General features: G+C 40.7%; 2 protein-coding genes across 2 annotated transcripts; one reads left to right on the forward strand and one right to left on the reverse strand.

The window, feature by feature from the left end:
* Nucleotides 1-1,482: 1,482 nt before the first annotated feature.
* Nucleotides 1,483-10,035, reverse strand: GNPTG (N-acetylglucosamine-1-phosphate transferase subunit gamma). The gene is made up of 11 exons (XM_010222053.2): nucleotides 10,002-10,035; nucleotides 9,873-9,927; nucleotides 9,630-9,697; nucleotides 7,415-7,469; nucleotides 7,229-7,312; nucleotides 6,158-6,251; nucleotides 5,180-5,294; nucleotides 4,572-4,654; nucleotides 4,154-4,285; nucleotides 2,775-2,856; nucleotides 1,483-1,951 (listed from the first exon to the last, which is right to left on the reverse strand). The coding sequence occupies exons 1-11, from the start codon at nucleotides 10,033-10,035 to the stop codon at nucleotides 1,827-1,829; spliced, it is 927 nt and encodes a 308-aa protein (XP_010220355.2). The 3' UTR covers nucleotides 1,483-1,826.
* Nucleotides 10,036-10,072: 37 nt separating this feature from the next.
* On the forward strand, nucleotides 10,073-13,727 carry TSR3 (TSR3 ribosome maturation factor). Its single transcript, XM_088520956.1, has 6 exons — nucleotides 10,073-10,217; nucleotides 10,566-10,782; nucleotides 11,455-11,648; nucleotides 12,413-12,586; nucleotides 13,393-13,456; nucleotides 13,561-13,727. The coding sequence occupies exons 1-6, from the start codon at nucleotides 10,106-10,108 to the stop codon at nucleotides 13,709-13,711; spliced, it is 912 nt and encodes a 303-aa protein (XP_088377082.1). The 5' UTR covers nucleotides 10,073-10,105; the 3' UTR covers nucleotides 13,712-13,727.
* Nucleotides 13,728-14,675: the final 948 nt, after the last annotated feature.

The following is a 14,675-nucleotide window of genomic DNA, read 5'->3' on the forward strand; positions in this document are numbered from 1 at the left end:
CTGCTGCGGCTGCGCGGGGTCCGCAACCCGCTCGGAGAAAATCGCCTCGAGGCGCTCGTCGATCTCGGAGCTGTCCCTGAGCGCGCACCAGAGCAGCAGCGCGGCGCCCAGCAGGCTCACGGGAAGCACCTTCCCCCAGGGCCGCTCGTGGCCGCTCCCCATGGAGCGGTCCACGCTCCACACGCGTGGACTGGCCTTGCTGGCCGAGAACTGCAGGGGTCCCCCGCCGTCCGCCGCCTCCTCCTCCTCCGCACCCGCCGGGCCCCGCGCCAGCCCGCGCCGCGGGCCCTGCAGGGGCAGGAGCCGCCGCACCCTGCGAAGACACGCGAGTGAGGGGCGGGCAGCAGCGGCGCGAGCGGCCGGCCCCGGCCCCGGCCCTGGCCCTCACCGCCAGCTGCGCAGCGCCCAGCGCATCCCGCCCCGCGCCGCCCGCCAGCGGAAGCGGAAGCGCCGCCTCGCTGGGCCCCGCGCGGCGGCGGCTGGGGGCGGCCGGCAGCAGCGGGAGGAAGGTCCCGCTTCCGGCCGGGTGGGAGACGCAAAGCGCCCGGCGGCAGCGCGCTCGGTGCACCGCAAGGTCTGCAGGACTTGCAGGACTTTTTTTTTTTTTTTTTTTTTTTTTTCCCCACAACTTTAAGTAGTAGAGTCCCCTTCGCCTTTTTTTTTTTTTTTTTTAAATCACACACACAGAACTGCCACCTTTTCAGCTAACACAAATTGCTCTTCAGGAGTAAGTTTTCATTTTCATAGCAACACTGTAAGAATGCAAAACTTCTTTCATTCCTTCCTTCTGAACCTGAACAGCTTTCATCTCACCCAGTAAATATTCCTATACCAAATTAAGCTTGGGATAGAGGTCTGTGTATCAGGCACTGCTGAAGCAGGAAACACATTTTTGCCTAAGTCTGAAAGAAAAAAAAATGCCTTTTTTTAGGCATACAAGTGATATGTTCTGAACACTCTTTCATACAACACTTTACAACATCAGATTCCCAATTATTTTGTCTTTGTAACCTGTTACATACCTGCAATTTCTTTAATTTGATACAGAAAACATACACAACTGAGAACATTTGTTAGTGCTCCACGATACAACCAGAAGGGTCACTGTGCATTGAGGGTCAAGGCAGATGTTTGTAGGAGTGAAACTTAAGACCAGAAAGTTCCTGAGACAACACAGACTGAGGGCCACGTGAAGCGAGATGAAGGAAACTGGGAGTATTCTTACTCTACGAGGACATACAGGATTGAACTTGTCAGAAGTATTATTAAACATCATTTTTTGCACTGCCATTACCTTAAACACTAACTACCTAAAATATTTTACTCAGTTTTAATCCCTCCCTCCTTCCACTTACTTTGGTCACCTCCAGTGGCTTTTTAATACTGCTGGATCATGTGATGCAGGTATACTTTTTTTTTTTTTTTTCTCTTCCAGACAACAATCTAGTGCTCACTGCAAAATTAGTTTGCCCACATTTTATGGCAAAACATGTCATTAGTCAGACAGAAATGTAAGTTCTGTGTACTTACAGCCCTCATCTTTCAACGTGCCATAACAGATCAAAGAAAACAACATCTGAGACTGGAAGGAAAGAATCAGCAAGCCTGTGCCCAATGGCAGGCTTAGCACAGAAGCTTTATAAATGTTGTGAGAAATGAAGTAACTCTTCAGAAATAGCAGAATAGCAGTCCATTATTTTCCCTTTGCTTTAGGACAGGAATTCGTAGTCAAAAATACTCAGAAAAGGTGAATCATCTTAGTACCATGACACACATTCAACTTACTGAACAGTCCATATGAAATTGTTTTTACCACCCAAAATTCTTCAAACAGTGTCATTCCAAATTCCTGTATCTCCACGTAGATGTTCATCATTCTTTGACCCATTAAAAACATTTCTCTCTGCAGCAGCCAGTCTGTGACTTGTACGTTCAACACTGGTATTTTCAGCTGTAATGTTTAAGACATCAGTTACTTCTGCTTTTTAAACATTGAAACATTTCTGTCTTAACCACAAAATTTACCAAACAGTTTTGAAATAAATTATCCAGAGTAAGCTTGTTTGCTTCTGATTCTAGAATCCAAATTCCGATCTACTGTAGTTAAATGAGTTGTCCCTCAGGCAGGCAAAAATTACATTGTAAATTACATATTAAACAGTTTAAACATGCAAAGAATGAGTTTTACAAAAAAACAGCCAGGTTGATTTTTTTCTAGAAAAAAGTATTTCAACCCATGAAAGTTTCTCTAAACAGAGAGAAGAAACAAACTAAGCATGTAGCTTCCTTAATATTATCAGCTCAAAGCTACATTGTTTCCTTGAGGTGCCACTGCTGAACGCAAAAGCTGTGGGGAAACTGAATCCCCCTCAGACACACAGTTAATGTAATAACGGGAATGATGGATAAGAAGGAGTAAGTCAGGAAAAAGCCTTAACTTGCCTGGAGTTAATCCAGATAAGCCCTGCTTTCTCAAAACCAGAACCCAAGAATCCTTCCTTCTCAAAACAGCATGGGATACAGTATTTAGTTAACAAATATCAAAGGGGCGGGGGACATTTCAAGTGTTCTTGATGAAGCCAAGACTTGCAGCTGGATGTGACCAAAGAATAGACATTCAAAGGACCCTTTAGTGTTACCAAGTCTGTAACACTGATTTTTATCTCCACATACAACGCTTTTTTTAAAAATTACTGCAGTAGTCAAAAGCAACATACAGGTATATACATTCTGAATAGACAATAATGAAAAAAATACATATATGAAAAACTCACCAGAATTTGTTTTGTACGCAATACCATGCTGAGTTAATAAATCTTTAATTTTTTTGAATTCTTTTGAAAGTTGCTTGTACTCCTAAGAAAGAAAACTAATTAAAAATGCACACATGTACATAGATACAACATTTTTCAAACATAACAGGTCTGTGCATAGTTGTTAAAAGTTTTTGACATAAAGATCTTAATCTGTATTCTCCAAGAATGAGGTAAAATTTTTATAGAAATTCTCGGATCTATCTTCAGCATTTTACTGTTGGATAAAATTGTCTTCATTTGCTACAAGACCAGCTTTATTTTAGTTTCTGTCATAAAGGTAGAGTCTGGAAATGTGCCACCTCCTTGGATCTTGACCTGGCAACTTCATGGTTTGGCTTTCTACAGTCTCTCTTAAACTACAGAAGCAAGGAGTGCTTCACACTTTCAACAGTCAAACCTCACACACATCTGGAATCTTGAAGGAGCCTACTTTTTTTTTTAAATGTATTTTTTCCACTTATATCAATAAAAGTATAAACTATTTAAAATTCTTCGATTATCAGAACATGCAAAATGATGTCAATTACACCATAATGAAGACAACTAAGAATGTTAAAAAAAAAGTTAATATTATTAACAGCAAAATAATTAATTATTGAAATTCTGAGAGTACCAAAGCAAACCGATCATCTTTACAGAAATCTATTCCACTTAACCTGTTTCTTGGGTTATATGCAGACATTTTGTTTTGCTGCACTTTCAAAATAGATGACAACAGTGGCTTCTTCTTTGCATTATAATCAATGAACTCCCTTCCATGATCTTTTCATGATATTGAACACTTGTTCTTCTAAGCTGAGCACACTTTCTGCCTCTTTTTTTTTTTCCATTATTGTGCAGCTGCAGAGGAAGTATCTGCATATTCACACATATTAAAATCAATCAATATAGATAGTGTCGATTATGCTGTCTTTTGCTTATATAATGGCCTGTGTGTTCTGCCATAAGCCTCAGTAATAATCCACATGGAAAAAGTGTCAACTTTCCCAAGGCTTGGTGCGCTTTTATTTTTGCTAATAGCTTTTTCCTATTTTCACCCTGATATCCCCCAGAAAGGGTACTTATAAAGTGTACATAATCCAAGTACCTACAATAATTTGCATATATCACCCATCTAACTTCTGAGTTTTCAGTTGTGCTGGTTTGTCCATGACTTGAGGTCCAATATCGAGATGTCAAGTCACTTAATTTGTAAAGACTGCTACATAAAATAATAATCATCATCCCATTAACAGACTTGAGGTGAATCCACAGAATAAATACTTAATTCTGTCACACCGAACCATAAAGTAAAAAAGCAACAATTAATTCCACATTGTAAACATCACGCTCTATACCTTATTGCAGCTCTCTACTGTTTCAAATTCCAGACTTGTTATTTTCTTACTCTGTTTCTCAAATTCCTTTTCTTCTGCTACTCTTAGAAGTCCTGCTTCCTCGAAAATCTCTTTCAGTATTTTTTTGTATCCCTAAAGAAGAAAATTTGCAAAATACAATAGAAGAATCCATCCGAGTGTCATCTCTTCTTGTAGTTTGCACTGGGCATTCCAATTCCACAAGATTTACTTTACAAAACATTGCTATTACTGTTGATACAGCAGTTACAGAGCACAAAACCTACTATTTGCCAACTGCAGAATAAATGTACACATTAAAAAAAAAAAAAAAGAAAAGAAAAGATGAAACTGCAGAAGTCAGTTCAGTACTTTGGCAATAACTGTTCTTTATCAAACAGTTTTGGAAGAACTAACAAACCTGCTCAGTTATTAGTCCATCATACAGAAACTGCTCTGCTTCATCCCACTTCCTTTGTAGTGCTTCAGTTAAAGTTGGATAAACTGAAAAATGGAAGTCACTGTGTAAAAATTAACAGCATTGTGCTCCGTTACTTAAGTGCTTCTCTAGTACCACCCCTACATATTTCTCAACGTTTTTATACAGCACGCAGTCTTTACAGCTTTTAAGTTGCCACCTTACACAAACACAAAGTTTCTGAAGAGTACTATTGACCCAAAAATTTGGTCAATCTCATTTCCAGATAGAAGAACTCATAATCCTCCACTGAATGAAATTCTAATTGAGCTCTCCTCTTCTGTTATGTGGGTAAATGAACAGATACTACAAGGCAGATTTGCAGAACTAGTCCAAGAAAAAAGCAAATCATTTGGTGCATCCATACTAGCAGCGATAGTTTATTCTAGAAACATCTATTTGTGACATACAGTTAACAATATACGTTACATTTACTTTTCTTTGATATCCAACTACAAGACCAAAGACCCTGGAAGTTTACACTCTGGGGTGGGTAAGATCCGGTAAGATGATAGCTACTCCAAACGCACAAATAATTTTCTACATCTTACCTAAAAGAGAGTGAGGATGGCACACAAGAGGAGTCTCAAATGTCAGAGAGTAAACACAAGTACTTGGCTCAGACACATAAGCCAATTTATTGCTCTTTCCACAAACAAGAAGAACCTAAACATCAGTAAAAAAAAGATCAGCAAAACCAGCTCCAAATTAAACAGGACCAGCATTCATGATCAATTTGCTGTGATCCTACGCCAACAGATGCATTCTGGTAAAAACTACAGTCCCAAAGTTTCCAGTACTGTCATCCACAACAAACAAACAAACAACAAAAAACCATAGCTAACAAGTCTTTCTTATTTATTTTTTAAATCCATCTTGTAATGGGAAATCAGCCCCACATATCTCTTGTTGCTTGAACTCTCAAGCACAGTATTTCCAACAAAAATAGAATAAAAGGGCATGTGTATAGGACACGCTTTCAAACCTCATCAGTCATGACCGTCATTCATCTAACAAATTTTGCTTCCTGACAAGTATACTAAATGTAAGGGTTGTCTTTTTACTTTTCAGAGAACAATATTCCACTGGACTGTAGAAATTCACTTGATCTTTGTACTGTCAGTGCTAGTATTTAATGACTGTTCAAAACCAAATGCCTGTGAAGGATTTTTATCATCGCATCAAAGGTCACACAAGAATAGTGATCCCTTCTGTATCTCCTGTAAGTCCTGTATGTTTCTTAACAGTGATGATAATACTAGCATCCTCCACTCTGGCAGCAACAAAAAATTAAAGTTGCCAGGCTAACGAAGATACATAAATAAACTTCATCAGACTTTTATCCTGATTTTAGCTTCTCTCCTCATCTAATCAACTAACTGTTACAGGACCTTATCTTTTAATTTTATATCATGTCCTAAACCATTAACTCTTAGATGTAGAAGCATTTCAGTTTATAGTGCATCATGAGTATCTGTAGATACAGTAGACTGCAATACTGTCTGAGTCTGCATAATTTGTTATTATACCTTTGTCTGTCTGCTCTTGCTTTCACAGGAATCTCCTTCCCTCATCCACATTCCAACAAACGTATTGTTGACAATTTCCCATTCGCGCCAGATTCTGAAAAAGTAGAACATCAAAGAAAAATGTGAAAACACAGGAAGAAAAGAACGAATACTCGCATATAAGGTCCAAATTAACTGTATACATCAGTTTTGTTGTCCTAATGCTTCCATTTCCTATAGTAAGGATCTGTTCACCTTTCAACCAGTGAAATTTGTTATTCAAGCTCTTATGTATCAACACTACTTTTACAGCACAGTGTCATGCTTGCCTCCATTTATTTGCATTTACAAATCCTAGTTTAAACTCAATTAAAAACAGCTTACAGATCCATCCCACAACAAATGCAAGATTGCTTGCGGGATGATTTGCAGTGCTGGAAAGATAGTCTACAAAAAGTAATCTCTACTTTTGTTCATCCAAAAGGTCACTCATTTTCTCAGAATAATGATATAGCCTTTCCTCTCACATTGTCTCACAGATTATTGTGCACATAAGAGAAAAAAAAAGAGAGAGAGAGAGAGACAAGTCCTTCACTCAAGCTGCACAGATACCTACATAAAAATAAGTAAAAAATAGGTCGTTTTGTTAAGGCAGTGTACTGATTTACAATTAAATTTATATTAGCTTTTCTGATGTAGATACTGGTACTGGATCTACATTGAGTCTTTTATTACTGTTTATTAAATATATTTAAAGTGACCATGAGGCACACAGAATGTGTTCTATTTTGTAAGTTCACATGTAAGTTAGAAAGAAAATACCTTGAAGAGACATGAAGCCATTATATGAAGACATATAATTACTGCTGTTGATATCAGCTATTAATCAGCCTCCAGCCAAAGACAGGAGATTAATTTTTAATCAAAAAAAAAAAAAAAAGGCTATTTCAATACTGAGTACTCATCTGCATAATGCTCTGGAAACTACAATGACTTAAACTAGTCGATAAAAGCTTAAAAACAGGCCACCTTTTTGTCAATCTAAACAATGATCTGCTAATAAGTAAAACATAAAGCTCTAAATAGCCTTACCCTAAAATTCCACTATAGGCATTCCACCGAAAAGTCTGCTCATGCTGAGTGACATTAAAGAAAGGACAAAATTCATACTTATACCTTAAAAAAAAAAAAAGAAAAAAATGTTTCAGACTGGAATTAAGAACTACTTTGTTCTTCATCAAAACAAATAAGAGTCAAATATTCAAATCCATTACTCACGTGGATTCCACAAAACTGAAACACTTGCCAGCAAGCCTGAAGAGATGTGCAGGACCTAAAAACACCAGAAAACGACACCAAGGAATAATATTTTTTGGTTAAATTTAAACAAGTTGCTCTGGTGACAGAGTTGTAAGGAATGCTTAACAAATATTTTTTTATGTTGCACATCAGGAAATATGTACCTTCCATAAAGATTATTCTAAGTTCCTCCTAACGTTATTTCAATCTGTTTCCAAATCTCTCTCTCCCTCTTTTTTTTTTTTCCCTCTCATCTTTAACACTGTGAAATAGGTTAGCTTTTCTCTCTGGTGAAAAGAAACTCAGAGAAATATTTGAGGCTAGCTCCATAAACACAATCCTAGCGCAGGAGTCTTGCCAAAATCTAGTTGCAATCACCAGAACTCTTACTTGGCACCTATCTGTCCCCAGAATCATATAAAAATCCCAAAGTTCAAGTCAGCAAAGCCCTTTTGCTCAGAATGTCAAGAGTGCTGCACACCTAAGTTTCACTAACGCTCTCAAATTAGATGTTCTTCTTCACCGGTCTTCTTGGCTGGTTCATTTTCAAGGTCTGATCCAGTTGTTATTCAGGAAAAACAGACACAACTTTCTAGTTGAACTAACTAACTGACCATTCTCTCCTTGCTGTCAAGGGAATTTAAATCAGGTAATTTGCCATTTGGAAAAGGGCCAGAAAATCTGAACAATTCCTACAGGGCTATTTCAAGAGTCACATGTCTCATCTAACTTTACATGAAATTACTGGTGAGAGAAATAATTTTTGCGAGTGAAAAAGAGATTACAAAGCAGATACCTAAAATCATACAGAAAATCTAGAACCTGGGCCATCACTGCCATCATCACCAATGTATTTCTTACAAAGATCCAAACAAGCAAATCTTGAAACAGAGAACAGAACACAAGAATGCCCCTCCAATATGCCCTAACCACTGGAACATAGGCAGGTTCTCCTTTGCACACCCTTTTTCTGACCTTATGATCTTTCATTCTTTTTGTTGATCACCACAAGTTTGACTAAAGAGTTTGCTCCTCTCCTACAAGTAATCTGTGCCAAGTGATTAAGATGGTTTCCCCAAAGGGGAAGAAATACTAATCTGAACGTCCATAAAGAATATATTCAATTCCGTCTCCGTTTCCTGGACAAATGCTCTCATAGAGTAACTATAACAAACTACTACACTGACTGTCATAAAATCAGTTATTCATGCTAAAGAAACATCCATGCAAGCCAGGGTGCTGTGCCCGAGATTCCAGTTCAACAGATGCTTCCAATTTTGATCTACAGATAAGTTTGTGAGGCCAGGAAAGAAAGATTTCTGATATGCTATCCTTTCATTTTGTTTTCTTTTCCTATTGTTTGGCACCTTCCTATTCTGCATTCCAACTATCATTATTCCTATTTCTAACTCACTTTTCACTTACAGCCTGTACATAATTTATGTAGTTGATTTAGGCTTATAAACCAGGTCACACAAAACAAAAACAACAACAAAAAAAAACCCACACACATTTAACTTCACCATTCATGAGTGTCCTTATCAGCCTCAGCTTGAACCAATAAGGAGCCTTATGTCTGTGCCTAAGGTTAGGATGAAAGGGGAGATTTAAAGAAACAGCTCACTTAATGTTACTACCTGTTTGTCTGCCATACCAATCTGGTGTTTATTGCACCTACCTACTGTCCACCATACAGGTCAAAAAATCCTTAGATTTCTGTTTATTTTGCTACTACAGTGGTAAGTTATACTGCAGCATCCACACTTTGCATGTGAAATTGAGTCTGCATGACTCGTTCCAAGTTTATTCTAAAAACTTTTGAAAAAGGACTTCTGAGAACTAAGTATGACCAGATGACAGCATCATTTTTGTATAAGAATTTCAAGGACATCAGGGACTGTGTCAGGAAGCAAGTAAGTCTTCAGTAGGGATCAGCAGGCTCAAACAGCACAGAAGCAGCACAAGGAGGGCAGACTGACCAAAGCAATCCAAACAGAACACAGAAGATGTTAAACTAGATTTTTAATCTTCTAGATGCACATTAAGACATACTTGGTCATGTTTATTTTCTACAACTCACACAAAGCAGCTGGCAAAATTAGTCATTCTAGGCACAAATTTGAGGCACATTACTCTAGAAATGACTATGATGAAAAAGGTAAAGTTCATACAGAAAAGAGACTTTTGCGCATACCTGACACTGCAGAAGGGGCCACCTTTGGCTGCAGCCTGTTTGTTTGAGGTAAGAACGGGTTATTGAGCCTTTCAAAAGAAGAAAATTTACAATGTAAGATTTAAGAGGAACAGGTGTTTCTGGTCGTCGTCGTGTCCAGCCACCGGCAGGCGAGCGCGGCGCGCCGGGGGAACGAGCACGGCGAGAAGAGTTGCCCCGGCCCCGCGCCGTGCGGCGGGCCGGGGAGCGCGAGCGGCCACGCACCCGAACGTGTTGGGCTCCTCCACGATCTTCATCTTGGCCGCTGAGGCGAAGGCACCTGTTGACAGAGAGCGGTGAGCAGCGGCGCGGCCGCTGCCCCGGCCCTGGCCCTGGCCCCTGCCCCAAGCTCACCCAGCGCCGCCAGCAGCAGCCCGGCGGCCGCCATAGCCGCTACCCTCGGAAGCGGAAGGCGCCACGGCTTGGGCGCTCCGCCCAGCTCCGCGGACCGCAGGCCCATGAGGCGGAGAAGGCGCCCGCCGCGGCCCGCTGCGGCCTCGGCGCGGAGCGCTCGCCGGGGCGTCCAGAGCCTCGACACTTTCGCGGCAGAAGCGGAGTCCGCGCTGAGAGGTACGGCGGCCGGGCCAGGCCAGGCCGGACTGGGCGGTGGGCCGCGGCGGTCGCGCCCCGGGGTTGCGGTCGGTGCCGGTATCGGTGCCGCTGGGCGACGGGCTGGGCGGGCCGCAGCTGGGAGTCGGTGCCGCCGCGGCGGGTCTGTCGCGGCTGGGGGTTGGGCGGGCACTGAGGGCGTCTGTTGCAGCCTGGCTGAAGAGCGGCCGGCTGGGGCCGGCTGGGGCAGGACGGGGCGCGGCGGGGGCCGGTGCCGCTCTGGCTGGGACGCGGCTGGGGGCGCGGGGCTCGGGTCGCGGCTCCGTGCCGGTCCCAGTCGGCGGGCACTGAGCGGCGCCTGTGTTGCAGCTTGCGTGGAGGGCGGCGGCTCCGCGGAGGGCGGCGCCGCGGCGGCGGAGCTGCCCTGCCCCCTGGCCATGTGGGACCTGGAGCACTGCGATCCCAAGCGCTGCACCGGGAGGAAGCTGGCGCGCGCGGGGCTGCTGCGCACCCTGCGCCTCGGGCAGAGGTTCGCGGGGCTCGTGCTCAGCCCCGCCGCCGCTGCGCCCGTCTCGCCGGCCGACAGGTGCGAGCGCCCGCGGGGCACCCGGACCCTCCTGCCCGCTGGCGCGTGACTATGAGAACCGGAGTCTTGTCAAATAAGGTCAAAACTCTGAAGCGGCTGCTAGCTGATGAAAAATATCTGTGGACCTCCAAAGGGCACTCTGCAGCTTGAAGGCCAGCATATGCAGAATCAGCTTAGACACACTTTTTTTTTTTGATTGCACATAAAAATTCTTAGGCTAGACACCACAGTCCATTAGGTAGAAGACTTATTTGGGAAACTTGCGGAGTTTTCTTCAAATGTATTTGCAGAATTTCAAAGATGTATATATATTAAGAGATTGCTTTAGAAGCTAGTGGAGAACTTTGGTCTGAACTTTCATCTCAATGCCTTAAGAACAAGATAATTGTTTTTAATCACCTTTCAATCTTTTTTTTTAATCCTAAATTTCACTTTGAAATGGGGATATGACTTTCCTGCCCAATTCAGAATCTGAAGAAAAGCATGTTGTTATTCTTTCCCATTGCAGCTGAATTTTAGTTATAATATAGAGGGTTTTTTTTTGGGGGGGTTATATGTTCATTTCTTGCCAAACCTGCAGTTGTCGTTCTCACTTGAACTTACTTTATCAATAGAATAAAACTTTTTTTTTTAATATAGCTTCTCTTTTTCTTTCTTTTTTTTTTTTTTAAGACATATTGTTGCTCAGAGTGGAATTGCAGTCATAGATTGCTCATGGGCAAAACTTGAAGAAGCTCCCTTTAAGAGAATGAAAGGAAATCATCTACGGCTCCTACCTTACCTGGTGGCTGCAAATCCTGTAAACTATGGCCGGCCATGCAAGCTGTCATGTGTGGAAGCTTTTGCTGCTACTTTTTGTATCGTTGGTAGGCTGCAACGTGTCTGATACGAAATGTATTGCCAGCAATTCTCATATCTTTAATCAACCACAATAGATTACTTTTGATATAATAAATTACAACGCTGTCGCATTCCTCATCGCTTTAGTCTTCTGTTTGGAATGAGACTATCTAGTTCTTCTAATTGCCTTTCATAGATAATTCTGGGATGGAGATCACCTCAGCTGCTATATATGACCTATGATCTCATGACCTTACTGTTGTCAGGACAGCACCAAATGTTAGGAAAAATGTAAAACAATAAACAAACACCAAAAAAAGTGTTGGGGGGTCAGAGAAGAAAGGGTTAATCTTTAGGTCTCTTGCCTCCATGGCGGTTAGCAGCTATTCATAACAAGGTGGGTTCTGGTTGAGAACCTTAAGAGAAAACACCCCCTACTCATAATGTTTTCCAGGCTCACAGTGGAACAGACATTCTCTGCTATAATGCTGACAGATCTTATTTTCTGATAATACAGTATGCATAGTATTACTGTCTTAAAAAAAGATGGGGGAGCTATCGCTTGAATCATCCTTTGTACAAAATACTTTAATATTTTCATGTCAGACTAAAAGACTATAAACTTTTCTTGGATTTAGTAGATATTTCAAGTTAAAGGGAAATTTAAAAGGATCTTTGATCTCTTAAAAATATGAAACTGAAAATATGCTGACAAACATTAAAAGCAAATCGGTAAACCAAGTAAAATCTCATACTGAAAAGAAAATCGGTATTTTATCTCCTGTTTTAGGATTTCCAGACCTAGCCACCATTCTTCTAAGGAAATTTAAATGGGGGAAGACATTTATTGATTTGAACAAAAATCTTTTGGAAAAGTATGCAATCTGCCATTGCCAAGAAGATGTGCTAAGAGTTGAAAAGGAATATTTAGCCAGTGTCCAAGAAATAGAAGAAGAAGAAATAGGTAAGAAACACCTAAAAATATCTTCTTTTCTCACCTGGTTTACCATATAGTTTCCATACTTTTTCTTTAATATTAATTTATTTGGCTGAGCTGTGGAGAAGCTACCTAATTAACATGAAGCTATGATTAGAGAACTAATGGGTAAAAAGAAAACATATTGACTTCCTCACTGTATCTACAAGTGTTAAAGGCAGAATATGAATGAGATAACTCACAATACAGGAGAAATGTAACAAAAATTAAGGCATGCATTCTGACAGTAAATGAGTCATATCCAAGTCTAGATAAATCCTTAACAGACACATACAAAAAGTATCTAACCACGATGCTTAAAAGGACACCTGTAAGAATAATGGTAAGACCTTGAACAAGTGCAAATAGCTTATTCCCAGATTCTTTGCGTAACTGAGCTGTATCCCAGTATTTCAGGTTGTATTCACAGATGAGTGCTTGCTGTTATTTAAGACAATGCAAAAAAAGTCAAATAGTCAAGATCAAAAGATAGACGCATCTAACTAGTTCAAGAACTAAGCTTTAACCACCTATGTGGGCAGTTGGTCTGTCCCCAGATTGCTACTAAACCCCCTTTTTAATTAATTAAAAAAGAATTAAAAAGATGAGAATGGGGAGTGGAATTTAGGGTTTTGTTTTTTTGGTCATTTGTTCTCTCTCCAGTTCCTGGCTTTTGACCTCTTGGCAGAACAAGTACATCAGGCTTATCAAAGCTGAAACAGATTTGTTATCTATTATCTTCCCCTCCTTGCATTCATGTATGCAAATGTGTGTATTTTATTTTTCTCCTCCAGATCCATTTGATGTTGACTCAGGAAAAGAATTTTCTAATCCTAATAGACCAGTCAAGGTCCCAGGGTAATGAAATTTAACTTACATAGTGTTTGTTTTTTTTTGATTTTTTTTGCTTTTTTGTCTGGTATTAAAATTACTTTGCTGCTACCATCCTGAAATGTTTCCAGAATAGCACAAAGTGATGAAGAATCTGAAGACAGTCCACTGAGTGATGCAGATGATGACGACACTGAGACCAATGACGAGAACAGTCCCGAGGAAGATGGCACTGACAAGTTGCTGCACCAAGAACTAAGAAACCAACTCTTGGAAAAATAAGTAAAAACTTTGTAAACAGAGTTGTAAAATCTTGTATAAGAAACTTTCTTGTGAATAGACACTAGTATGGGGGCTATCCTGCTGTAATTGGGTACTTAATTATCTCCAGTTCTCACTAAGGCCACATGGAGGTTTATAGGTCTACTTATAAAGGTTAAGGTCATTTACCTTCTAAATATTTATAGAGGGCAGATGGTTATTATGTAAGGATGTCGCAGCTTAGCTACATTAGTAAGGAAACATTTCTGTAGCGTAATTTATAGGCATTATTTTTACTTGATAGTACATTGTAGACTAGACTTTGACAGCTGGGGAATATTTCATCTTCCAAGAGCTCTAATTCTAGGTTATTACCTAAATTAGAGCACATAAAGTGCTCCTGACTTGTGTGCAGGCTTGAATCTGATTCAGGTATTCCAGCTGTGTCACTTATTTTACAGTAAACCAAACACCTGGGGCAGGGCAAAGTTTTAAAATCCTACTGTCTTTTCAGTAGCATTATATGCTGAGTTTTGATGTGCTTAGGTTCAATGAGAGGGTCCTCAGTGACATACAAAGCTTTAACATTTTATATTCAGAGATACATTATAGAATTTCAGACAGTAGGTTCAGCAATACCACCGCCAATAGTATCTTTATTTTGAGACAGCATTCCACCAAATCACAACTGCACATCATCTTTCCCTGAGGTAAGAGCAAGGCTTTAAGGGGCACTGGTATCTTAGTTCACTTTTCCAGCTGTGTGCCAGTTTATATAGTCAATGTACAGCCATTATCCCTTGTTTTCAGGCTTCTGTGTACTTAAATAGAAAGCTATTTTGAATTGCCAGCACCCCACTGGAACCTAACCTTAGGTTTGGAGTTACACCTGACCTTCAGCAACCCTTCAGTAAAAAGGGAGGTTCAGAGGACAACTTATCATTTGTTACCTTCATATGCTTAAGATAAAGGTCTTCAAATCACA

Source organism: Tinamus guttatus, unplaced genomic scaffold (genome assembly GCF_059628265.1).
Source record: "Tinamus guttatus ecotype Peru unplaced genomic scaffold, ASM5962826v1 Tinamus_guttatus_pri_ptg000107l, whole genome shotgun sequence".
Lineage (NCBI taxonomy): Eukaryota > Metazoa > Chordata > Aves > Tinamiformes > Tinamidae > Tinamus > Tinamus guttatus.